Source organism: Ictalurus furcatus, chromosome 5 (assembly GCF_023375685.1).
Source record: "Ictalurus furcatus strain D&B chromosome 5, Billie_1.0, whole genome shotgun sequence".
NCBI lineage: Eukaryota > Metazoa > Chordata > Actinopteri > Siluriformes > Ictaluridae > Ictalurus > Ictalurus furcatus.
In genome coordinates, this window is record NC_071259.1 from 33,389,289 (window position 1) to 33,414,018 (window position 24,730).

Sequence of the window (24,730 nt, forward strand, 5' to 3'; positions counted from 1 at the left end):
AGACAGACAGGCAGAGAGAGAGAGACAGTAAGATTTAAATTTTATATATATATATATATATATATATATATATATATATATATACACACACAAAAAATATACAAATAATATGAATAAATTCATGGGATTCTTGGGATAAATTCGCACCTTTAATATCTGTATACCATGTTGATATTTCTGTAAAGCTGCTTTGAGACAATGTCTATTGTAAAAAGCGCTATACAAATAAAATTGAATTGAATATATAATTATGAATTTTAAATATTTAACATTAATTTCTATTTCAATAAAATGACTGTTCTTCATGTTTATTACTGCTTGGTATTTGTTAATATAAAAATGCATTTAACGTGAATGAATTAGGTCAGTAATAAGAGTTATTACTAATGATGATGAATATGATGGATTATCATTATTATTATTATTATTATTATTATTATTATTATTATTACTATTATTATGAATTCCCGCTTTTCTCAGTGCACACGTGTAATTTCAGTGGATATTTGTGTTAGTAATTAGTTTCTGTTTCAGATTAAAGTGAGATTTTCTCCACAGTGATGGAATTTTTTCCCATTTGAATTCCAACTGCTGGCTGATGACGTCATCACGGCAGCCGACCAATCAGCAGCTTCGCGTCGGGCTCACTGAAAGTCGGTTATGAATCGGGTTCCAGTTGGAACAGAAAGACACTAAGGTGGCTGAGTCAGCGGAGCACGGTTAGCTTGGCCTCACTGTTAGCAACATTAATGTTGTTTATTTGAGCAGATGTCCTCACTCACCAGTCTCAGGCTCTCTTTACACAGAGGACACTGAGGGCTGTGATCTAAACTCCTCTGCAGGCAGCTCTTACAGAACGTGTGTCCACACGGCGTCGTCACCGGCTCATAGAACAGTCTACAACAGACACATACAGAGACAGAGACAGAGAGAGAGAGAAACAGAGAGAGTTTAGCTGTAGCTTAGCTGTGGCTAGGTTAGCTAGCTGGGTTAGATATAAAGGCTACATGTTCTGTACCTCATGCACAGCGAGCACTCGAAGTCGCCGGGGTCCAGCAGATCTCTCGGTACACTGAGGTGGAGTTTATCTTCATCGCTACACACAGACGCTGTGGCGCTCACTGTAGAGTGTGTGTGAGAGAAAGAGAGAGATGAAGATCAAAACACACTCCTGTGACGTGCGTGTGTGTGCGCGCGCGTGTGTGTGGAAATGTTAATACTAAAACCTGAACGATGCGACTGACCTCCATGCTTTTTGTGTTTGGTGTCGCCGGTTTCCACCACTTCAGGCCCCGCCTCCAACCCGGACAGCTTCCTCTTCAGCAGTGCGCCCTTTTCTCCCAGCTGAGGGGCAGAGCTAACCCGCTTCAGCCCGTCTCCTCGGGCTCCGCCCACTACGTGAGCCCGTAGAGACTGAGCTCGGATTAGACCCGAGGGCTCCGAACTCTCCTCGAGCGTCTGAGGGACACAAAGAGCGCTAACTGTCAGTATGCTAATATCAGACACGTTCACAAGTCCCTGAGGTCCAAGTCCAAGTCAAGTCTCATCTTTTTTTTTGCGACTTAAGTGCGATTCGACTTTCCATCTCTGGCTAATACACAAATCACTCTGTGTGTGTGTGCGCGCGTGTGTTTCAGACTCGCCTGTACGCCCTCACATGTCGCAACCAGGAGATCACACAGGATCTGCAGGGAGAAAAAACATGGCTGACCAATCAGAATACAGCGTTTCACCGTATGATGATTTTATTTATTCATTTATTTATTTATTACATACATTTTCCACTTCCTGTCTGGCCTCCTGGAAGTCCTGATCCACACAGAGACACTGCAGGAAGAGTTTTACAGACTCGTCCACTCGACCCATTTCCTTTAACAGCTTAGCCTTACAGAACACCACCTGAGAGAGAGAGAGACAGAGAGAGAGAGAGAGAAAGAGAGAGAAACAGTCGTGGTGGTGAGACAGTTGATGTGAAAGTAAACTGTAATCGTAAAGTGTAGTTTGTTGCCCACCTCGACAGACGGAGCAATGCTCTCACACACATCGAAGTCTTCTAGAGCGTGACGATAGTGCTGCAAACGCCGATACGCTTCGGCTCGACACACTCGCAGTCTGATATTACTGGGGTCTAGAGAGAGAGAGAAGAGGTCCTTAGACACCAAAATTATCCTACAGGATGTGGAACCAGGGTGAGTGTGAAGGTTCCCGCTCTGCTAAAAATCACGAAGAACCTTGAGAACCCAATGCAAGTGACAGGGTTCTAAAGAAAACCAGCAACACACAATAACTAGAATAAGTTAAATGACCTCATCTAGAGTACAGCGGTCTGTCGTGTCTCTTATGGGCGTGGCCTGCATGAGTGACATGATCGTGTAGGGCGGATTAAATCATTCTATCACACAGCCACCATCAGGGGGTTCTTCAAGACCAGGGTCGGGAGCCTGTGAGACAGAACCGGGCGGCTTTGTGCTATGGCACCACTGACAGTTCTGCACGTGGACGCAGATCTCGCGAGAATTCGCGACACCTCCACTTGTTCTCGTTTCTCTTTTTTCCTGTGTCTCTCTTGCATTTCACCGTTTTACCACGCCGCTTATAAACCTAATAATCTCACAACCCATGACTGCTGGTGGAACACACACACACACACACACACACACACACCACTCGCGTTATAAAACCGAACACCCGCGTCACGAAGCACCTTACGCAACTTTTAGCTCCGCGCATGCGCTGTTCGCGTTTGTCTTTTGTAACAGAGGGTGCAGTGCGCATGCGCAGTGAGAGCCGGGCTTCATTCCACAACACTCTCCATAAAAAGTATAACAAAGAAATGTTAGTCAGTGTGCTGGTTCTGCGACCCGAACCGTGTAGAACAGGCGGTGTTGGAACTACTGAGTGAGACTGTGTTTGTACAATTAAAACAATATGAATATTGTGAATAAAATAAAAATAAAAGGAAGAACTTACCGGATTCTAACAGCTGTGTTGCTAATGAAAGCACCTGGGTGAACTGTTTGCTCCTCAGCAGCCCTTTCACTTCTGCTATCCGCTTGGTTTTCTGTATTTCCTCCGGAAACCATTTCTCTAAAAGTCCACACAGGAGCACATTAGCACAGAGCAGATGTTTCGCCCCGATCTCCTCATGGCATTTTCTACATTTAGACAGGAATGCTTCCTGTAAGCAGCTCCTGCAGTAGGAATGTCCGCACGCGACGGTAACCGGTTCCGATATAAACCGGTTACAGCCGGGACAGTCCAGTTCCCCGTCCAGTTCTCCGTCCTGAGCGCTCTGCGCCCATAAAACAGAGGTTTCCTTCTTCTTAAAGTTCCGCACGATGATTTCTACTAAAGTGCTGATGTGTTCGGGTCGCACGGACTCGGACTCGCTCGTCACGGCTCTGAATAACGCATCCAGCGCTCCTCTGAGGCGTTTCTGCTGAACCCCGACCCGGTCTCCGTCTTCTTCCCCGGCCCAGTCCTGCTCGGTGTCGGACGGGATGAAGAAACCCCCTCTGTCCCCTGATGAGACACAGTTTTGGTCCGGCTCTTGAATCGACATCTTATTGTTATTATTTTTTTCCAGCTTTATTTTTCTACGGAATTAAAAAAAAAAAAAAAGAAAAGAAATAATAAATTAATATCCGCGTAGAAAACACATTTTTAACCCAACACTAAGCTACAAAAGCTAGACTGGTGTATAAGGATAACCTTAATTGCGCGTGCTACTGCCAGCGTGTTACATAAAAATACACGGTCACGTGATCAGGAAAGGCGCGCTCCTATTGGCCAGAGGAATGTCGGTTACAAAACCTGAGCTTGTCAAGTTTTGTAACTGATACCGGGAACTAGCGCTGGGTTTCGAAGAACTGTTATTTGATATCATTGCCAAAAATAGACTAGAATTTTAAAATAAATCTACAATTAAGCTTAGTAAAACGATTATTTGAAGAAATAAGAACTAAATAAACTCGAAGCGTTGTGTTCGTATTCAAATCTAAGTGTAAGCCTTCCTGTTTAACAGGAACTAATTAAAGTTGTTTTTTTAAACGTAAATAATTAATTATGTTATATATCGCTAATATATATATATATATATATATATATATATATATATATATATATATATATATATATATATATTTAAAACTGATTATAATGTTTTCTGCATTCTACTACAAATAACAAACGTTGTTGTCCTTCGTTTCACTCACATCCGGTTTCAGGTCGGAGCTTCTGCGCATGCGCGGAAACCTCTCCAGTTATGAGAGCATTGGAATGATGAAACTTATTTCATAACAGCTTTCATAACTTATCTATTTTTTTCCTACATCATTTTTATATACTGTTTCAGCAACAATAATGACAACAATGTGAACCTTAACTGACCTCCTTCTGTACTGTACATTGTTTATCACTGTTACAGAATGTTAGAGAAAAAAAGAGTTAGCCATACAGTATTGGTCATCTCTTCTTTTTACATTTATATTAGTGATTTTCAAGACTATAATGCTATAATGCACACAATATACCAGTGAGATTAATATGTCAGTCAGTCAGTAAGTAAATAAATAGACAAATATACACAAAGGTTAAATACTGTACTGTAATATACTGTAACTGTGGCCCTTTAGTCTGTATAAAGAAATGCATTCATTATAAAACTGTGGTGCATTTATACATTTAAGCATCAAAAGTAAACTTACTGTGTAAAGCCTTTTGAATTGTAATAACTTCCCTAGTCTAGCTAGTCTACACGTCTGTAGTGAGTTAATACAGAACCTACAGTACTCATCTTTAAATATGTTTTAATCACATTTCCATGATAGTACTGTTAAAACATCCTGTACACATCCCCACACCTGTGAAAATCAGGAGTTTTTTGTGATTGTTGCGGCCAAAAATGCTTGATTTTGCTGCGGCTTTTTTTCTTCTTCAATATTTGCGCTGTAATTTTCTGACGTTTTTGTGCTTTTTTTTGCGGAAAACTACTTGAATTGGCAGGAAATAGTTAACACGGTCTATGATGTTTGTTGGTAAATGAGAGATTTCAGCTGTACTCATGGTCAACGCACGAGAATTGAAGACGGCTTCGGCTGAACGCGCGTTCTGATGACGTCACACGACGCGTCTCGGCCCGAATCTGCGGGAATTTTTTAATAACTGCGGCTCCTCCGAAGATTGCGGAGTTTCTTTGATTTTGCGTTAATTTCGGCGATCGAAAAATCTCGAAATCCTGGAGGCACAGGAAAAAAAAAACCCCAGAGGCAAACATCTGTTCGAAAAAAAAAACAAGTTTGGGTAACATTGTGAAATATGTGTACATTATGTATATAAATATTTACTGATTTAAAACCATAATATTCTATAAATTAAAAGTAGTATTTGATGAAAAGTCATAGAGACAAAGGGACAATCAACAAAAAGAAAGTCCATCTCTCAGAATCTTTCCTGCTAGCTTTTTTTTTATTTTTTAAATGTGATTTTACTGTGTAAAATCTTCAAATGAACTCTGTCTTACATTAAAGTCTTACATTAAAGAGGATTAGTACTCCAGAATCTGTGTTTAGAACCTAACACATAGCAAGTAAAATAATTAAATTAGAAACAATTTATTACTTTCACACTGATCTTTCATAATTAGTAATAATCAGTAAACACACCCAAAACGATACATTTTCTAAATACAGTTCTCATTTACACTTAAAAATACAAACAAAGAAAAAAACGACCGGTTGCTACGCAATGACGTCATATTCCCGCGACAGACGCCCAGGAGAGGTCGATGAATGAAAGCATGGATCTCTTTTACACTCTTCTGCTGTTAGCAGGTTTATTGTATGCAACACCAGCAGCGGGTGAGAATGAATGTAATTTCTATCAGATGTAAATGAAAGGGTCTGGACAGGATGTTGAATAGTTAACCTTTATCATTCAACCCGTGTGGAGTTGCATGCACTTGGCCGGGATTGGTCCGGAGATCTGTCAAACCGCCACATGGGTGCTCAGCGTGTATTAGCATGCTAATGCTAGCCACACAGGTAACAGGTAAAGTTGGAGAGAGAGAGAGGTTAGAGGTTAGAGTCCGGGTTTAATGCTGCAGTGTGAAATAAAACTCATGACTTTATTTTCACAAACATGTGTAAAGTGATGCTTGTAGGAAAGTTCAGAAAGTGGATAGATGACGCAATAGGCTCATTTGCATAGTAATAGAATTATCTTTTTCTCCTTTTTTTTTGCCCAATCACGTGTTACATGGAGGATGACTCACTGAAGATTAGAATAGTGTTATACATTTCTATTATTTCTATTAAACACGCAGACAACATGAAGCAGATCTAAAATCATAGTGATCAGCCCTGTGTGTGTGTGTGTGTGTGTGTGTGTGTGTGTAAACTCCATAATTTGATGACATTTTTAACATATAACTGACTACATTTAAATTCCTTATACTGTCTGTGGTTTAGGTTTTTTTTTTGTTGTTGTTGTTGTTGTTTTTAATCTTGTAAAAATAAAACCTAAAGAAACAGAATATTCCTGCGGCGCACGTTAACACGGGCGAGGAGGTTTATGGGAAGTTTTTGGACCGTAATGGTATCACAGTTCATTTAAAAAAAAGATAAATAAATAAAATAAATGGAAATGTAGTTTGCAGTAGTTTAGAAATCAAGCGTGCATCAAGTGATTTAATGCTGCTTCTTGCTTCGTTTGGACGTCTTTGGAAAAGTAAATAAATGTGTCGTGCAGACGTAAAGAAAGGTTTGAAGTGTTGTTATCAGTAACAGACATTTTTTTTGTTGTTGCACCAGCGTGATGTACAAACCTACAGGAATTTCTGACATTTTAATAAACAATGAAATTATGAACATTGACCTTGAGAAATAAAATAAAAAAACACTTAATTTTTTATTTTATTTTTATTTATTCATCCATCCTGCTAAATCTAGAAGTGTGAAATCTTGTGCAGGTGTGTAGAGTAAATAAATGCGTGTACTGATGATGTTCCAGATGTGGAGTCGGTGCAGAAACCGGAGCAGACGTGTCTCAGCTCTGAGTTCAGCTGCTCTAATGGACAGTGTGTGGATCACTCGTGGAGGTGTGATCACAGCGAGGACTGTGAGGACGGCAGTGATGAGGAGAACTGCGGTGAGAAAACTCTTCAACATGCCGTCTTCACTTCCCCACCCACTTCCTCAACCACTCCCCCAAACCACTGCTCCTGTCCACTTCCTCTAGACCTCTCACTGTAATTTGATAGAAGCCGTGATGCATGGTGTGTGTGTGTTTCAGAGGAGAACGAGTGTGAGTCGAATAATGGTGGCTGTTCTCATCACTGTGTGGATCAGCCTCTGGGGTTCGTGTGTGACTGTCCGTCTGGCATGAGACTGGTGCAGGACACACACTGTGAAGGTACACACACACAATGATGAATACACACACTGTGATACATGATTATTATATAAATACACACATGGATACATGTTAGATAAGTAGATTCTTTCTTTTCTATTTTCTTTTCTTAGCATTTAAACGTTCTTATGTTCTAGAATAATATGGATGAAGGTGTTAAGGCATTTTAAATCCACTAGATGGCGCTCTGAGACACGAGATGATCTCTATAAACAGTCCAACACTTAATACTAATATTATTACTACTACTACTAATAAACTTTATACATATATTATATTATAGTCATACATTTTAAAATGCAGCTCAAAATTCTCTACAGTGTAAATAGAAATAAAAACAAAAGTTCACCACAATGCGATGTGGTCGTACCTTCTGGTTGTAGTTAGGACTCTAGCAGCTGCATTCTGGACTAACTGGAGTTTGTTTATGCTCCTGCTGGAACATCCAGACAGTAAGGCATTACAGTAATCTAGTCTAGAGGTGACGAAAGCATGAACTAATATTTCTGCATCGTGTAGTGACAATATATTTCTTATTTTAGAAATATTTCTGAGATGAAAGAAGACTATCCTAGTAATATTACCTACATGAGCATCAAATGATAGACTGGAGTCAATCATCACTCCAAGGTCTTTTACTGCTGCACATGATGAAACAGAAAGAACATCCAGAGTAACTGTGAGATCAGAAAGATTACTTCTAGCTACACGTGGTAGTGTATGGATCTAGTGTACAAGTTGATGATTTTGATGAAGAGATTACTGAAAGTTTGGTCTCTCTAAGGGGAATAAAACATTCTAATCATTGAGCTGATATTGTTATATTATTATCTGCCTGGTTTTAATTTAATAGTCTGAATTTTTTTGTCTAATATTTTAAATTTTGTCAGTGAAAAAATCCATCAAATCGTCGCTGCCATGTAACGATTGTGTGGTATTTTTATTCCTATTTAATTTAACTACAGTATTAAATCTAGGATTATTTAGAGTCTAGGATTATTTGTTATGTTCAGTTAGGGTGGATAGAGAGACTGGTCTAGCAGCGCTAAGAGATTTTCTTCTCTAATTATTTTTCTTTTAAGTGGAACTACTTTATCTAGCGTGTAGCGGAACGTTGACTCTAAGCATTCAGGCGTCTGATCAAGTTCTTTGGGATCAGACGGTTATCCGATCACATCACAGCTGAGATCTCTGTTATAAGAAAATATTTTAAAATAGAATATATAATTGCAAAGATGTGTAACAAAAACAGTAAAAGTACAATAGTGTAACTCTGCAATATATCATGTGAAATGTTTCTCTGATTTTAAAATGTTTTTTAAAAATGTAAATTATAAACTGTATTTAATATATTATTAAATTACCTGATTTGCTGATTCACCTGCAATCAAATACACTGACCACCTGGTGGCGCTGTTAATACTGATAATACTGTTACTATAAGTATAATATTAAAGTATAATTAAACCACTTCTCTGAAATATCAATGTATTTATATCTTTTACACTTTTATGTATTTTAATATTAATTTAATGATTATTTTGCTTTATTTTTAATGCCTGTAATTCAGATTGAGTGTGTAGCTCTGAGATCGATCACAAGTGTTATTAATATGTTTATTTACGTGTGTGTGTGTGTGTGTGATGTCAGAGGTGGATCCATGTCTGGACGCGGATGTGTGCGATCAGGCGTGTGTTCATTCCAACGGCTCTTTTACCTGCGAGTGTCGTCATGGTTACGTGAATGGCTCAGAGAGTGGGCGGTGCCTGGCTGCAGGTGTGATTCTTCACTGTTATGATTTAAGATTTAATTCTATTCTCAGGACAAAGATGATCAATATAATAACAGGATTTCCTCGAGTAAGGGTTAAAATGATGTATGTAAATGTTCTCACAGAACGTGCAGAGAACCTGAGAAACTCCACACAGACAAAATAAAGCAACGAGTCATTTACTCTGTGTTCCACTAGAGGGTGCTGCAGCATTAGATTTCTCTATAACGGACTTTTGTTTTTGTGTGTGTGTGTGTGTGTGTAGGTGATGCAGCAGCGGTGATCTTCAGCAGCAGTGAGGGAATCACGTGGATGAAGCCTGATGGGTCTGAGCAGAAAAAGATCACCAACAGAACGGGAACATCGGGAGCTCTAACTTCTCTCACTGCTGATAACACACTGTACTGGGCCAACACTGAACACACACACGTCTACAGGTACTGAACACGCGCGCACACACGCGCACACACACACACACACACACACACACACACACACACACACACGCACCTGTCTACAGGTCCTGAACACTGAACTGTGTGTGTTCTCAGGCTGGTTCTGGATGCAGGAGATCAGGAGCCCTCAGTGGTGATCTCAGGAGCCAGTGGGATTATGGGATTGGCTGTGGACTGGATTAACCAGGTTTTGTACTGGACCAGTAACCGAACTGGAGCTGTACACGCCGCGGCGCTGAACGGAACCGAACACGCCCCTGTCATCTCGGGTCTGTCCTCCCCCACCGCCGTTGCGGTCCAGCCTTTATTAGGGTCGGTTCTGTGCAGGTTATAACCAGCTTTCTAAAAGATGAATAAGCTTGAACTGATTTAGTTTGAATTAAAAGTTTCGTTCTTTCTCTCGTGCAGCTTCCTGTTCTGGGCCGAGGCCGGAGTTTCTCCCAGAATCCAGCGCTCGGGTCTGAACGGACAGGACAGGAGAACCCTCATCACCTCCGCCATACGGAACCCCGTCTCCATCGCTCTCGGTTAGTACAGACACCTTTATCCCTCCAGCCCTCCATCTCACCATCCCTCCATCCATTTCTCAATCTCTCCATCCCTCTCTCCATCCATCCATCTCTTCCCTCCATCCATCTCTTCATCCATCTCTCCGTCCAATTCATCTATCCATCCATCTCTCTTCCCCTCCCATCATCCATCTGTCCATCCATCCCTACATTCATCTCTTTCTCTCTCTCTCAATCCAATTCATGCCTTCCTTTTATCTTATTTATCTCTCTCTCTTTATCTCTCCTGTCCGTCACATCATCCTTTCATCTTTGGTTTAGTGAATGAGGCAAGTAAAGAAGTCACACACACTCTCTCTCACTCTCACTCACATACACACTCTCTCACTCACACACACACACACACACAGTCTCTCACTCACACGCACACACTCTGACTTCATTGAGTTTCAGCACTCACAAACTTTACTTTCTTCCATAAACTGTTTGTTTATTTTCGTAAATCAATAAATAAACAAAATGTCTAATTAGAGAGAGGTTTTTGTTGTGTAGTGCAACAGTTTGAATTCTAATTAAGGTTAATGAGTTAACGTGTGTTGTATTTATGGGTCAGTGAGACGGTTAGGAAAGGTGTGTGAGAGCGCTGTGAGTGATCTGTGATGTGAACAGTGCTGGTGATGAAAGGATGATTGCGATGTTAACGTGGTGTTAATGGTACTGAGCAGACGTTCCCCGCGGCCTGCTGTACTGGGCCGACTCGCTCCTGAACTCCGTGTCGAGGGTGGCGTACGACGGACTGCACAGAAAGACGGTGGTGGAATCGAACGGTTATCTGGACCAGCCGTTCGGCCTGGCCGTGTTTGAGGTTAGTGTTTTCAGCGTGTGGGCTGCGATGTGAGGAACTGCCCCCACTTCCTGTTACTCTTGGTCGAGTCTGGGTGTTAACAGGATGTCCCTCACATGAACGGAAACACGCAGCTTCTTCACAGCCACAGTGAAGTACCACATTTTAAATATCTTCATTTCTAAATCTTCTCCTGTGGTCATTTTTAATGCGTAAAATTTTTTAGATTAAAAAAATACAACCTTTTTTTTTTTTTTTTTTTAAATAAAATATTAATTTCCACTATAAAAATATTAACAGCTATAAATTAACAAACAAGCAAGTTTTTAAAAAATAAATCGTTAAATGATTAATTAATTAATTATTTTTATGTTAATAGCTGCTCTGTGATTTAGTGCACATACGAGGCAATTTTTTATTTAGTATATTATACCACAGCGCTGTTGAATTCTCGATGCTGATTGGCTGACGGACGTCCTGAGGTGTGCAATTATTTTTCAGTATATGCGCAGCTAAAGTAGTTCCAGTCGGGTCTGGACCGCATTACAGTTCCATATCACTTCGCCGAGCGAACTGAGATGTTTGTTGTTCACAAGAACAATAACGTAACTGGCAATAATAATAGACAATAAAAATAGCATTAGCAAGTAATTAATAGCAAAAACAATAAGGATGATAATAAGGGAAATAGTAATAATAATTAAAGCTGCAAGCAGCATTTTTGGGGGCCAGGCACGCAGACTCGGTGAACAGCACATTCACAGAAGCTCTACAATTGTTTCATAAGCAGAGCCATAACTATAGGCAAAGGGATTCAAGAATGATTTGTAGTTTCACGAGTTTGCCAGGGCGTTACAGGAGAATGGTTTTGAATGTCAGAGTTCCTTTGATAAAATTTTGTTTAGACAGGACTCAAGATGATGTGAGCCAAATTTGGTGGAGATTGGACAAAATTTGGAGGAGTAGATGGAAGCATTTTCGGCCTGTTATTGTAACGTTTAACCAGTAGGTGGCACTGTGACGACGTTTGCTGCCTCGAGTCATGCCTACCAGACTGTTCTACACGCTGAGTGAACACATCTGCTCACAACCATCACGGCACAATGTTCACTTAATTCTTCTGAAAACATTATTAGTTATGTAATTAATGTTGTCTGGAAAAAACAGATTATTATTATTTTAGGAAAGTTACAGTTAATTTGCATATTGCGTGAAACGAAAATATATTCTTTTCTTTAATACAAATTGCAGCTTTTATACCAAGTACAGTCCACATTAGTACTTAAAAGCTTATTTACTGTCCTTTGGATTTGGAGCCCAGCGGCACGAAGGCTCCGCCTCCTGGGAAGGTAAGAGGAAGTAATTCTACAAGCTCTATCGGTTGTATGACAGAGTAGCGGGTAGAGGACCAAAAACTAGGGTACGGAATTCCCGGGAAAACTCAACAGTACTTAAAAGCTTATTTACTGTCCTTTGGATTCTGTGTCACTTAGTTTCCAGTAATTTCCAGTAAACATTATTTGTGTCATTTTCAGCCCAATATAAAATAATTGAAATAAACCCACCGTCATTCAAACTTCAACAATTCTTTTATTTTATTTGTCTTTCAAGACAGAAGTAGGTAGAGATCTTGGTCTCAGTATGATTCCCTGTCAGTATAACGGTTGAATAAATGCAATTCAAATTTAATTTTTTAAATTTGTACGTAATGTAAAATGAATGGTGTTTGCATTAAACTATGAACAGCACACGCTCCAGGCAGTTATAGCACATGATTTGGCTCATGCTATGCTCAGGGCATTCTGGCACGTGACTGGAGGAGCAAACATTTCCTCCCTTCGTGTCTGTGCTTCGGGGGAAAAGGCTACACCTTTTTCCAGTAGTTTTCCAGCCGATCGTTGGACGTCCGCAGCAGCAGGTGGAGTTTCCCTCACTCCCATTGATGGTCATTGCTGCTCGGATTGGGGCTTGGAGCATGGCGGTATTAGCTCTCCTCTTCATGTGTGGCATGACCAGCGCATGCCCCAGCTGTCTTGGGAAGATCCGGAGACGTCGGCCACATTCTGGAAACTTCAACCTAGGAAGTTTCCCATCCAGATGATGACGGTATCTGTGTCTGCTGCCTCTGTGTCTGCCTCCTTCAAATGACTGACAGCGTGCCCCTACCCCCTCTGATAGTTTGTGATACTTTAAATTATGACCCATGGGAAACAGGAACTCAATAAATAGTTCCATTTAATAAAACTGCATAGGTGTAATTGAGGTGTCCCCCTGGTCCCCAATACATTGGTATTTTTAAAAAGCCCTGATTTAAACAGAAACTGAAAACAACGATATGAAGTCATTAGGAACAAATTGATTGACAAATTCATGAAACATTGGAATGATTGAACAAAGGACCTGTGAGATATGACAAAAAGTACTCCTCAGGGGTCTGCAGGTACCCTAGTCGGTAGGATGAGGGTTAAAGGTCCGGGGCATTTTTTTTTTTACCAGTTTGCTCTTTTCCTAACCTAAAGGTTGTTGAGCTTCACATAATGGGGCGTGTCTATAAGAAAATAGCACAAGCATTGAAAACGCCCATTTCCACCATCAGGACAATAATTAAGAAGTTCCAGTCAACTGGAAATGTTATGAATCGACCTGGAATTGGACGTGTGTCTATATCGTCTCAACGCACTGTGAAGAGGACGGTTCGAGTGGATAAAAAATCTCCAAGGATCACAGCTGGAGAACTGCAGAAGTTAGTTGTGTCTTGGGGTCAGAAAGTCTCCAAAACTACAATCTGAAGTCACCTACATCAGCACAAGCTGTTTGGAAGGGGTTCAGGAAAAAAGCCTCTACTCTCATCCAAAAACAAACTCGAGCGTCTTCAGTGTGCCAGACACTACTGGAACTTCAAATGGGATCGGGTTCTATGGTCAGATGAAACCAGAATAGAGCTTTTTGGTAATAAACACCAGAGGTGGTTCTGGAGCACACAGAGAGGTAGCCATATGGAAAAGTACCTCATGCCCACGGTTAAATATGGAGGCGGATCTTTAATGTTTTGGGGCTGTTTTTCTGCCAGAGGACCTGGACATTTTGTTAGGATACATGGCATCATGGACTCCATCAAATATCAACAGATATTAAATGAAACCCTGACTGCCTCTGCCAGAAAGCTTCAAATGGGCCGTGGTTGGATCTTCCAGCAGGACGATGATCCAAAACATACATCAAAATCAACACAAAAATGGTTTACTGACCACAAAATCAAGGTCCTGCCATGACCATCCCAGTCCCCTGACCCGAACCCCATAGAAAACCTGTGGGGTGAACTGAAGAGGAGAGTCCACCAGCGTGGACCTGAAATGTGAAGGATCTGGAGAGATTCTGTATGGAGGAACGCTCTCAGATCCCTCACCATGTATTCTCCAACCTCATCAGGCGTTATAGGAGAAGACTCAGAGCTGTTATCTTGGCAAAGGGAGCTAGCACAAAGTATTGACTAAAAGGGTGTCACTAATTGTTGCACACCGATATTCAACACAGATAATTGTTGGATAAACCTGTGTTGTTTGTAATTGTTTGATATCCATGAGAGCAGAGTATTTATGTGATTGTTTTTTTTTTTTTTTAACAAAAGATCAAAAGCTTAACCAATAAAGACAATTTTTCACAGCCTTCTTTGCTCATATTTACCACCAGGGTGCCAATATTAGTGGAGGGCAGTGTAGTCTATTGCTATGTTCAAATCTTCACTGAAGACCCACTTTTATTTGTTATCTTTTAATTCGGTCTGAGAGTGTAGAATTTATTTGCCTCAGTTTGTTTCAGTTTGTTTCCGAGTGCAGGTTCGTTACTGAGATCTGGCCTCACTACGTGTTTGGCGGCTTTGTCATCACATTCTTTGTTGGTGCTTTACGTGCAAAACTTTCTTTGTGGTCGATGTCACAAAGCATACATGAAGAGTAAATTTTGAGATGACGGAAACAAACAAATCACACCCACTTTAAATAAGATTGTGGTTTCATGATGCTTTTTCAGTTATGAACCTTGTCAGTCAACACAGGTTTTATCCCTGCATCGTTGTTTACTCAGCGTGCACGTGCACACAACACCAGACTTTTGTAGCAAACAGTCAATAGCGTTCAACATGGAAAAAAGCATACTTTTCGTTTGAAGAACAAGGAATGATTATGTGGAAATATGAGGAATTTAAACCTCCATTAACCGTAAAAAGTAACGCCGCTGCATCTACCAAAGCTCGGGAACATTACTGATTGTGTAAGTTTACTTTAATAGGCTCGCAATGAGAATAAACAGACTGAAAACTTCTAACCACAACATTTCATATCATTTCATTTAATATAAATGTCCATTTTTAAATGAAATATTCATAAAATAAATATCAATATTTCAAAATATGATCCACTCGCAAAGACGCACAAAGCAACACGTACAGTTCGCGGCACAGAAAGAGCGTGACTTCGACGTGTCATTTATAACGAGACAAAATTTGTAGGCGGTGTAGCAAAAAAAAAAAACATTTAAGACAAAATCCAAGATGGCGGAAAATCTGTTTAGGCGGAAATTGACGTCATCTGATGCGTTGAACTCGTCTCAGCTCAGGGAGTCCAGGGTTTTGGACAAAGGGTTCAAAAGTTATGGCTATAAAAGTACTTCCAAATTTGACCCGAAGGTGGCGATAGAGCGTCTGCAGCCTTTGGCCCAAATTTGCTCAGAATGTTCTTTAGACCCTCCCCAATCAGTGTGGAAAATTTCACAACTTTTTACCAGATGGTTCTGTGGGCTGTTATTGACACGCTAGGCAGAAGAAGAAGAACAGGAAGCAGAATAATAAGAAAAGGTAGAATAGCAAGAGAATGCCTACGCTCCTTCGGAGCTTGGCCCCCTAATAATATCAATATCAAACAGTAACACAAGAAAATAAATATATATTTTCATTTAACTGTTTTTATTCAACAAAAATATCAGTAACAAGATCCATCACAGCAAAAATTACAACAATGACAAAATAACCATGAAAATAACAATGAGCCAAAACGAGGTTTAAAATAACGTTGCTGTTTTTGTTGTTATTTTTAGTTAGCATTCCAGTAATCATTTAAATAATAGTTGTACCTGACTTTGGTAAACGTGTGTGTGTGTGTGTGTGTGTGTGTGTGTGTGTGTGTGTGTGTGTAGAGTGATGTGTACTGGAGTGACAGGCATACGGGAGCGATCTGCCGTGCTGATAAACACAACGGAAAACAGCTTAAATGTTCTGTAGTGAGTTCCCCGGCAGGATTGCTCATCTACCACCCGCTCCTGCAGCCTACAGGTGAGTGCTGAACCTCGTCAACACCACCAACACCTTTCAGTACTGATTTTAACACAACGGCAACCTCTGTAGGTTAGGGATTTCCTCTCATTTCCTTTACACGTTGTCATGTGACTAACACAAGGCCCACTGCCTCGTTTCATTCGAGGAGCTGACGTGATGACAGACTTGCGTATCGGGATTCGTCTCGTATCGCGGCTTTAGTGCATGGTTTCATGCCTGTCAGCTTTTATACAGGAGAACGAGAGATTACGGAGATGATTCGGCGTCCTCAGGTTCTGTTCCTGTAAATGGGGGAATGTTTGAGTTTGTTTACGTGAGTTTGTTTGTTATCTACAACCCCTTGCAAAAATGATAGAATCTCCACACTTAGATGATGGTCACCTGGCTTTTTTTACTTCGTAGCTTATAAACAAATCACACATAACGGGTCCATGGCAAGGCTCCATCCTGCAAAGCTGATCTGTTAACCGCTATTCGAGAAAGTTGGAAGCAGCTTAAGGGAGAATATTGTTTTTCAGTAGTGAAGTCCATCCCTCAAAGAATCCAGGCCGTCATAAAAGCCCGAGGAGGAGCAACGAAGTACTGATTGTGATTTTTACTCTTTTTTTTTTTTTGTGGATGATTCCATAATTTTTTTCCTCTACTTGATCTGGGGAAAAATCTGTGCCATCAATTAAAATAATTTCATTTAACGTGTTTGAGGTGTTTCACAAAGCCAGAGTGTTCAGCAATTAAACTAAAATTGTTTTGTCTAATATCCGTGATTTGTTTATTTACATAAGTAAAAAACCGATATCTAACATCTTTTGCCTAGAACAGGACTAAATTCTACTCTAAACTTGTTAGTGTAAATCTCTCTCATGTAGACTTTTGCTATAAACACTTCTACTGTAACCAAGGGGAAGTGTATGAGTGTGTGTTAAACAGCTCTCATTTGCAACCTTCTAACCGACACTTTCTTCAGTCGGAATCTTGGTGCACTTTATTCAGCTTTTAAAAAAAAAAGAAGAAAGAATTAATTGATTAGCTGAACCAAGTGTGCTTACTTTAGGGTTTAAAAATATCTCAGTGAGAAATTCTCAGTGAATTATTAGCTACATAACATTAAACCTATCTTCCTTAGGAATTGCTCATAGACTTCACACACTGATTTTTTTAAAGGATTATGATTGTGCTGAATATTGACATTGGTTATATATGCATTTCCTGTAAACCAAACCCAGAAACAAAACATTTATCTACCACCTGGCATTTAATAAGGACTGGATTGTTTGCGAAAGAGGCTAATCGTCCTAACTTTGCTTGCACAGCTGTTTACAGGCCTGTTTTATTTCAAACAGCAGGTAGGCTCCTATGGAGTTTTCATGATAATAAATGTTTTATGGAATGAGGCCACTTTGTGGGACAGACTGCTGTGTTCCGCTTTAAGACTTACATGTACTGCGATGGTGCTTTCTGGAGGATCTGGAAGTTGTGAAATACGTCTGTATCTGATCCCATCGATATGTTTCACAACAATAAGGGTGTGAAGGTCTTGGGAGAGCTCTTTGCTTTTACCCATCGTGAGATGTTTCTTGTGTGACACCTTGGTCTATAAAAAGGCTTTTCGTTACCATCACTTTACGAACCCAGCTGATATTAATCTGCACAGATAGGGGGTATAATTACTTATGGATTTCAGCTGCTTCCCTGCCTTACCTTGCCTTGGAGAACTGCCTTTTGTTAGCATCTTCAATACCTTTTTTCCCGTGTCATTCCACTTTATTACACATAATTTTATTTATGGACTTTAATGTTGGGAATTCTTTATATATCTAGGTTTCTTGAGTTAATACTGAAGTCTGGTGAAAATTTCATGTGAATAACCTCATTGGAAATATATTTACTGATAAAAAAACGTTGACGCGTTCAATACTTATTTCCCCCGCTATGTAAAACCATCCCTTATCGTGCAAAAAGCTGGTCCTGAAAACAGAAGTTGTCTGTCCGGTCAGCCAAAGTCTGAAAAACATCTTTATATATATATATATCTAAAAGATGTTTTTCAGACTTTGGCTGACCGGACAGACAACTTCTGTTTTCAGGACCAGCTTTTTGCACGATAAGGGATGGTTTTGTGTCTGTTAGGCTGACTCAAATGAGGAAATTCGCTCTCGTCACTTCATACTCCGAATTGAAGAGACTTGGGACCAAAAGCTTTTGGCATTAAGATGATATAATCCTGATATAATCCTAATCCTGAAAAGTTTACATGCAGTTATTTTTATTTTATTTTAATTATTAAACCGTCTATAACATCTTATAACAAAAAAAACCCAAAGATCTCAGTTCTATATTCTTCTAGATTCATTATGTGATCAGTTCACTGTAACAATTTTGCGAAATTTTTTAATTAATTCACGGTCATTTTTAAGGAATATAAAAGGAAGCATGGGGGGGGGGATAAATCTAAGAAGATGTGAAATTTCTTCATGTTGGAGGCTGAAATCAGCAGCGTAACGTCTTTATAAACCAACAGAGTCGACAGTTTATGGAAGAATAGAATGATAACGTAACGCAGATTAAAAAGATTAGCCGTGGATGTTTTAGCTGCACGTTCAGCATGGAGATTCGCTACAGTCATTACCTGTGACACATTTCTGTAACGTGGATCTCACTAACATCGTGATCCTGGTTACGGTGCTGATCTGGTGTCACGAGTTTTACATTCAGATGTACGTGACCATTGTCTGTTGTTAATTAGATGCTTTGTAAGTTCTGCTCATGGATGGTGTGGTAAGACCGCAAGCACTTCTCAGAAACCCCTGGTAGATGTCACAGTGTGTGTAGTTGTTTGTTGTCTTGTGGTATTTTTTTACTGACAATGCTAGCAAACAACCACAGACTTGTTTTGTTTGCTCTGTAAGGGAAAGCGGCGAAGTGCGTGTGAAAATGGTGCTATGACAAAAAAAATTAAAAATCCGACAAACTGGAAACGGCGTGACTGCAAAACACGGGGAGGAGATTTCTGTACATTTATAACGTGCTCCAAAAAGCTCGGTTTTGTTTATCCAGTGAAAGCAGTGCAAACGTGGAGGTGTGGGTTTCTAACAAGACCACAACTTCAGCATCCTGTTAAGAAGCTAAATTTGAGTTTACACTTCAGCAGAAGTGCTTCAGTGAGCTGCCTGAAATAAACTCCTTAAAGGTTTAAACCTATTACACCTATTAGCTTACAAATCATCCAAGGTATCGATCAGGAGAGGGGTACAAAAGAACTTCCAAAACATTAGATGGAACACCGTCAACAAGTGGAGAAAATGGATCACCAAGAACAGGACGTCCCTCCAGAATTCACAAACGGACAAGACACAAACGTACCAGGGAGGCTGCCAAGATACCTACAGCAACATTTAAAGGAGCTGCAGGAACATCTGATGTGTACTGATTACTCTCTGCATGTCACAACAATCTCTCGTATTCTTCACACGTCTGGGTTATGGGGTAGAGCGGCTAGACTGAATCCCTTTCTCACAAAAAACACAACTATATGTGTTCTAGTCTGATGAGAGCAATTCCAAAAGCTATAATGGTTCCACAATTACAAAAGGTTTGTTTTATCACCAAAAGAACACCATCTCCACGGTGAAGCACGGTGGTGGCAGCATCACGCTTTAGAGCTGCTTTTCTTCATCCAGAACTGGGGTTTTTATCAAGTGGAGGGAATCATGATTATCTACAAACATCAGAGGATTTTAGTGCAGAACCTTCAGGTGTCTGCTAGTGAACTGAAGATGGAAAGGAATTTCGCCTTTCAGCAGGAATATGACCCAAAGCACACGTCCACATCGACAAAGGAATGCCCGAGCCCAGACCTGAACCCGACTAAAAATCTGTGTGGTGACCTGAAGCGGGATGTGCACAGGAGACGTCCTCACAATCTGATGGAGCTGGAGCGTTTTTGTAAGAAAGAAAGAGTCAAGATGTGACACGCTGATAGACTCCTCCCCAAAAACACTGAGTGATGTAATAACATCAAATGGTGCTTCAATAAAATATTAGTTTAGGGGTGCGTATACTTATACATCCCCCCCCCCCCCAAATGTTTCTGATTGTGTTTCATTTAATTTTCATACGTTTTCACTTAAATGTCACACTAAGGGTAGAAAAAGTTCTGACACGGTTTGTCTTGTTTTCAGCTTTTTACTTCACAACAGCTTGCCGTTTTATCAGGGGTGTGTAAACTTTTCATATCCACTGTAAGTTTAGATGAACCAATTAACATGTCTGTATGTAAGACTATAATCTCTATTTTATTTCCAGTTTCAGATACGACGCCGACGCCGACGCCGCCGGCTGAGCCTCCCACCACGGACCCGGACTCCACCTTCGCCTGGATCCTCTCTCTGATTGGTCAGTGTGTAGTTGTTGTTATTTGTCTGTAATTGCGCAAGTTATTGGTAATCTGATTTGGAGAACCAATTAGTTTTCCGCTACTGATTCACCAGTGTTTATATGACTCTGTGCCAGTGGCTGATATATGAATCATTATTGAATCGTGATGCAGTAATCGTTCTGGTGAAGAAACCAAACGCCCCATCAGTTACCGGCTCAGCTCCTTTGAGACATTAAGATTCAGGGTTTTTTCGTTTGTTTTTGTTTGAATCTTTGAGCTGATTCATTATGCTAGACTCTGAATCACTTCTGGATTTTTATTTGAACAAATGAAACATGATACGAATTTCCCATTCTCACCTAGAAACAGTTTATCTGAGTCAGGGATTCGTTTGTGAATGAATCTTCATCTGTATAATACTCTTTTATTTTCCATCACTCTTTATTTTGGAGTGTTAATTGTTGGTGTTAATCGAAACAGCAGGTGAAGAAGTGAGGTTGTTATTGTTGTTGTTGTTATTATTATTATTATTATTATTACTATTATTATTATTATTACTATTATTATCACCACATTCATCATCTCCTCTTCCTCTGTGTGTTTTTTTCCTCTTTAGTCCTCCCCTGCTTTCTCTTCGCCACTCTTTTCCACTGCAGGAAGATGGGAATGTTCTCGTCGTCTCCCTTTTGTTCTCCTGGAGAACCCATGATGAAGGAGTCACAGGATCCGCTCATACCATCGGCAGACACAGAGGTACGCGCGGACAAAGTATGACACACGTGCTGATTAGAGCTGTGATAATCGGCCGATTAATAGATTATGAAAATAATCGTTATTTGCAGCTGTAATTAGTAGATCTGTAAATATGTAAGGAATAATTGGGCCGTTGAATTACAAGAAAAATAATGCACACTTCAGGTGGTAATACTGTGAACAAGTGTGTGTGTGTGTGTGTGTATCAGTATGAAACGAGGGGAGGGAAAAACCATGAACAAATAGGCTATCAGTGTCTATTTACTTTGCTATTTAATTATTCTGTTCATTCTGTTTAATTTATTTTTTTCTATATTTGTTTGTCAATACTTTATTTATTGAACTTAAACTGCACGTTTCCATTCATTGTAAAGTTGGACATTGAGAAGGCAGATTAAATGCAGGGGGCTGCTTGTTAGATCGATTTTTCCTGGTGACGATACGGAGAGGTCCGAATGCGGAGATGGAGGAGGAGGATGAGAGCTGACCTCTTTCCCAGCCCTGCAGAACCTTTTGGTTATTTGTGGGAAATGAAAATGTTCTGTCACTTTGTTTTTGATGTTAAATCTGTGTGATGTGGTGGACAGTAGGCTTCTCCATTATTTCAGCTAACCTAACAATTCTGAATTGTGGTGTTTTTGATCTTCACAGAACAACACGTTCCCTGTACCTGTGTGAACCAGGAAGTGACTTCAACAGATGGGAGTGACCGAAACTCGTGTGTGTGTGTATGTGTGTGTGTGTGTGTGTGTGTGTGTGTAAGACAAAATGATGCCCCCCATTAATCCAAATGAAGTGAAATGATCTGAATGGTTTAATTTATTTATTTCTGTCTTTATTGTACTCATGATCTGTAAACAAATCTTCAGTGAGTCAGATCTAAAGATCAGACTCTTTCATTTTATTTGTTTTTTTTTTTTCTGAATTACTCTCGGATCTTTGGGGCATTTGTGCTTGAATATTCCAGTTTAATTTAGTTTCCATTTTTGAGATATTGGCGCTTCTGTAATCGCTGCTTCATATATCTGAATCTCAATCAGCTCTGTAAATGACTCTTCTTCAGATTTAATTCATTTTTATCTTTATTTTTTGACCGTATTTAAATCTGAATATTTTACGATTTAAAACCGGAATCTTTAGGACATTTTGGAGGAAGAATTGCGGTTCATAAATTGTTTAACGCACACTTAGTTTCTCGGGTGAGTGCATTCTATAATAGATTCAATGAATCATCTGCGATTGATTCTTTGCCAACTCTGAATGTGAATCAAAGTAAACGTGCGATGAAACAGTCTGGATGGTTTAATGTAATTTAACCTCCGTTAACCCAGCACATGGCTGTTGGCTATTATGTTAATGATTTCATCTGCATATGCAAATGAATCTTCTAATTGCTCACTGAATCACTCTCGTGTCACTTCACTTCAGTTGTTTTCTGTTTGCTGTTTTCGAATTTGATTTTATAAATTGAATTGGACACAGATGATCCTAAAGTGATCTAAACAGCTCTATGAACGATTCTTGTGCGCTGGAAGCCGAGTGACGTTTGTAAACGAATCGTTTTGAAGTGACTCCGAATCACTTTAGGGTTTTTATTTGTTTAAGGCACGTACATGATGAATCCACCTCGGTGAATCAAAAGGTTTCATTTTACAGCAATGACTCGTACTCATGGAAACGATTCTTCTGAATTTGTTTGTAAACGAATCTGTTTTACATACTGTGTATATTATAGCTTTTTATTTTCATCAACCCATGACGCTTGATTTTGGAGTGTGTAGTATAAATATGGATCAGAATTTTCAACTTGTGCCTTGTTACTGAATGCTGAATACACTCCTACTGGACTACTGGTGGAACAGGATATATTTGACTCAGTCAGTGATTTGAGTGTTATGTTACAGGTACAGGAATTGTGTAACGTGATGCTGTGGGTAGGGAAACCAGTCAAACAAACGAACAATCATTTACTTAGCACTTTTAGTCATGTCAGTAGTTTGGTTGATTTGAAATGTTTGCGGTTTGTTTATGATGTTTTCTTAAAGGGCTGGAATTTGTCACTAATAACTGATTAAGCCACACTTTGTGTTATTGTATTGTTATTTCTTCTGAGTCTGCACTAGGGTTAATGAGTGACTACAGTGAGGATGTGAATGTTACAGAGCCTTTTTTTGGGGCTGGGACAATGCTGTAGGGTTATTTATTAGTTGAGAGATTAGTATTTATTTTTTTGTTCCTGTGGCTCTTCTTGCTGAAATAAAAAGCAAATGCTGCGGCTTTATTAAAAGCCGGAAAGTTGAATAAACTGTGTTTTTATTTATTACTTTTTTTGCTTAATGTAATAATTTGTAAATTATGTTTTAGTCTGATGACAAAGTAGATTGGCATGTAAGGTATGTGTGGGTGTGTGGGTGTGTGTGTGTGTGGGTGGGTGTGTGTGTGTCATTTTGGTGTTTGTGGATATTTATATTTCCTCGTTATTTTCTGCCTCGTGTTCACTTGTATTGAAGAGGTTTATTTATTTTGTGTTTCAGTGCATTCATAAACTATTCAGACTGTATTATGTTATAGGTTTCATTTAAAATTGATCAGATTAATGGCGACAAATGTTTTTAAGCGTAACAATCCATAATGACAGTGGAAACTCTTTTTTGCGAACGATCAGGGCGTGGCATTGAAACCATTTCAAAAGCTGTGAATGTTCTCAGGAACACAGAGGGAGTGTTTGTTTTTTTACTTTTTCTTTGTAACAGTAGCATTGTTAGCACTGACATGGGAGTTGACCAACACTGCATACATTTTTTTACAGCCCCATCTTGATGTCTTCTGTGTTTGCGTAGATCTCATACTAAAAAAAATTTAAACAAAATCCAAGATAATACAAAGGCAGTCTGAGTAAACACAAAATACAGTTTTTAAATGATAATGTTATTTATTGAAGTGAAAAAGTTATCCAATACCATCTGGGCCTGTGTGAAAATGTATTTGCCCCCGCATTTACTAATTCCTCAAATCTATGAAAGTGCAGTGATAATGGGGTTCAGCTGGACGAGACACAACCAGACCTGATTACTGCAAACCCTGTTCAATCACATCTACACTTACATAGAACTTTTTCAAAGTTGGAAAGGAAGTTGGTTAAAAGATCTTACTCAGTAACACACTACACCAAAGCTGAAAGAAATTCCAGAGATGATGAGGAAGAAGGTGATTGAAGTACATCAGTCTGGAAGGGTTACAAAGCTATTTCAGAGGCTCTGGGACTCCAAAGAACCACAGCGAGA

The 24,730-nt window shown here is 39.6% G+C and overlaps 2 protein-coding genes across 2 annotated transcripts in view; one reads left to right on the forward strand and one right to left on the reverse strand.

Moving 5' to 3' along the window:
* Positions 1 to 3,844, reverse strand: part of lonrf1l (LON peptidase N-terminal domain and ring finger 1, like) — a 9,946-nt gene extending 6,102 nt beyond the window's left edge. Inside the window, exons 1-7 of the mRNA XM_053625822.1 lie at positions 2,971 to 3,844; positions 2,013 to 2,128; positions 1,777 to 1,899; positions 1,644 to 1,685; positions 1,245 to 1,458; positions 1,019 to 1,121; positions 783 to 897 (exon numbers count right to left, since the gene is read on the reverse strand). Coding sequence (XP_053481797.1) covers positions 783 to 897; positions 1,019 to 1,121; positions 1,245 to 1,458; positions 1,644 to 1,685; positions 1,777 to 1,899; positions 2,013 to 2,128; positions 2,971 to 3,562 — 1,305 coding nt within the window. The 5' untranslated portion in view covers positions 3,563 to 3,844. The remainder of the gene's footprint in view (positions 1 to 782; positions 898 to 1,018; positions 1,122 to 1,244; positions 1,459 to 1,643; positions 1,686 to 1,776; positions 1,900 to 2,012; positions 2,129 to 2,970) is intronic.
* Positions 3,845 to 5,702: 1,858 nt separating this feature from the next.
* Positions 5,703 to 24,031, forward strand: LOC128608234 (very low-density lipoprotein receptor). The gene is made up of 12 exons (XM_053625824.1): positions 5,703 to 5,858; positions 7,009 to 7,146; positions 7,291 to 7,410; positions 9,061 to 9,186; positions 9,447 to 9,618; positions 9,733 to 9,948; positions 10,045 to 10,163; positions 10,871 to 11,010; positions 16,180 to 16,315; positions 20,621 to 20,710; positions 21,310 to 21,446; positions 22,098 to 24,031. Exons 1-12 carry the CDS (start codon positions 5,786 to 5,788, stop codon positions 22,122 to 22,124), a joined length of 1,494 nt encoding a protein of 497 aa, XP_053481799.1. The 5' UTR covers positions 5,703 to 5,785; the 3' UTR covers positions 22,125 to 24,031.
* The last annotated feature ends 699 nt before the right edge of the window (positions 24,032 to 24,730 follow it).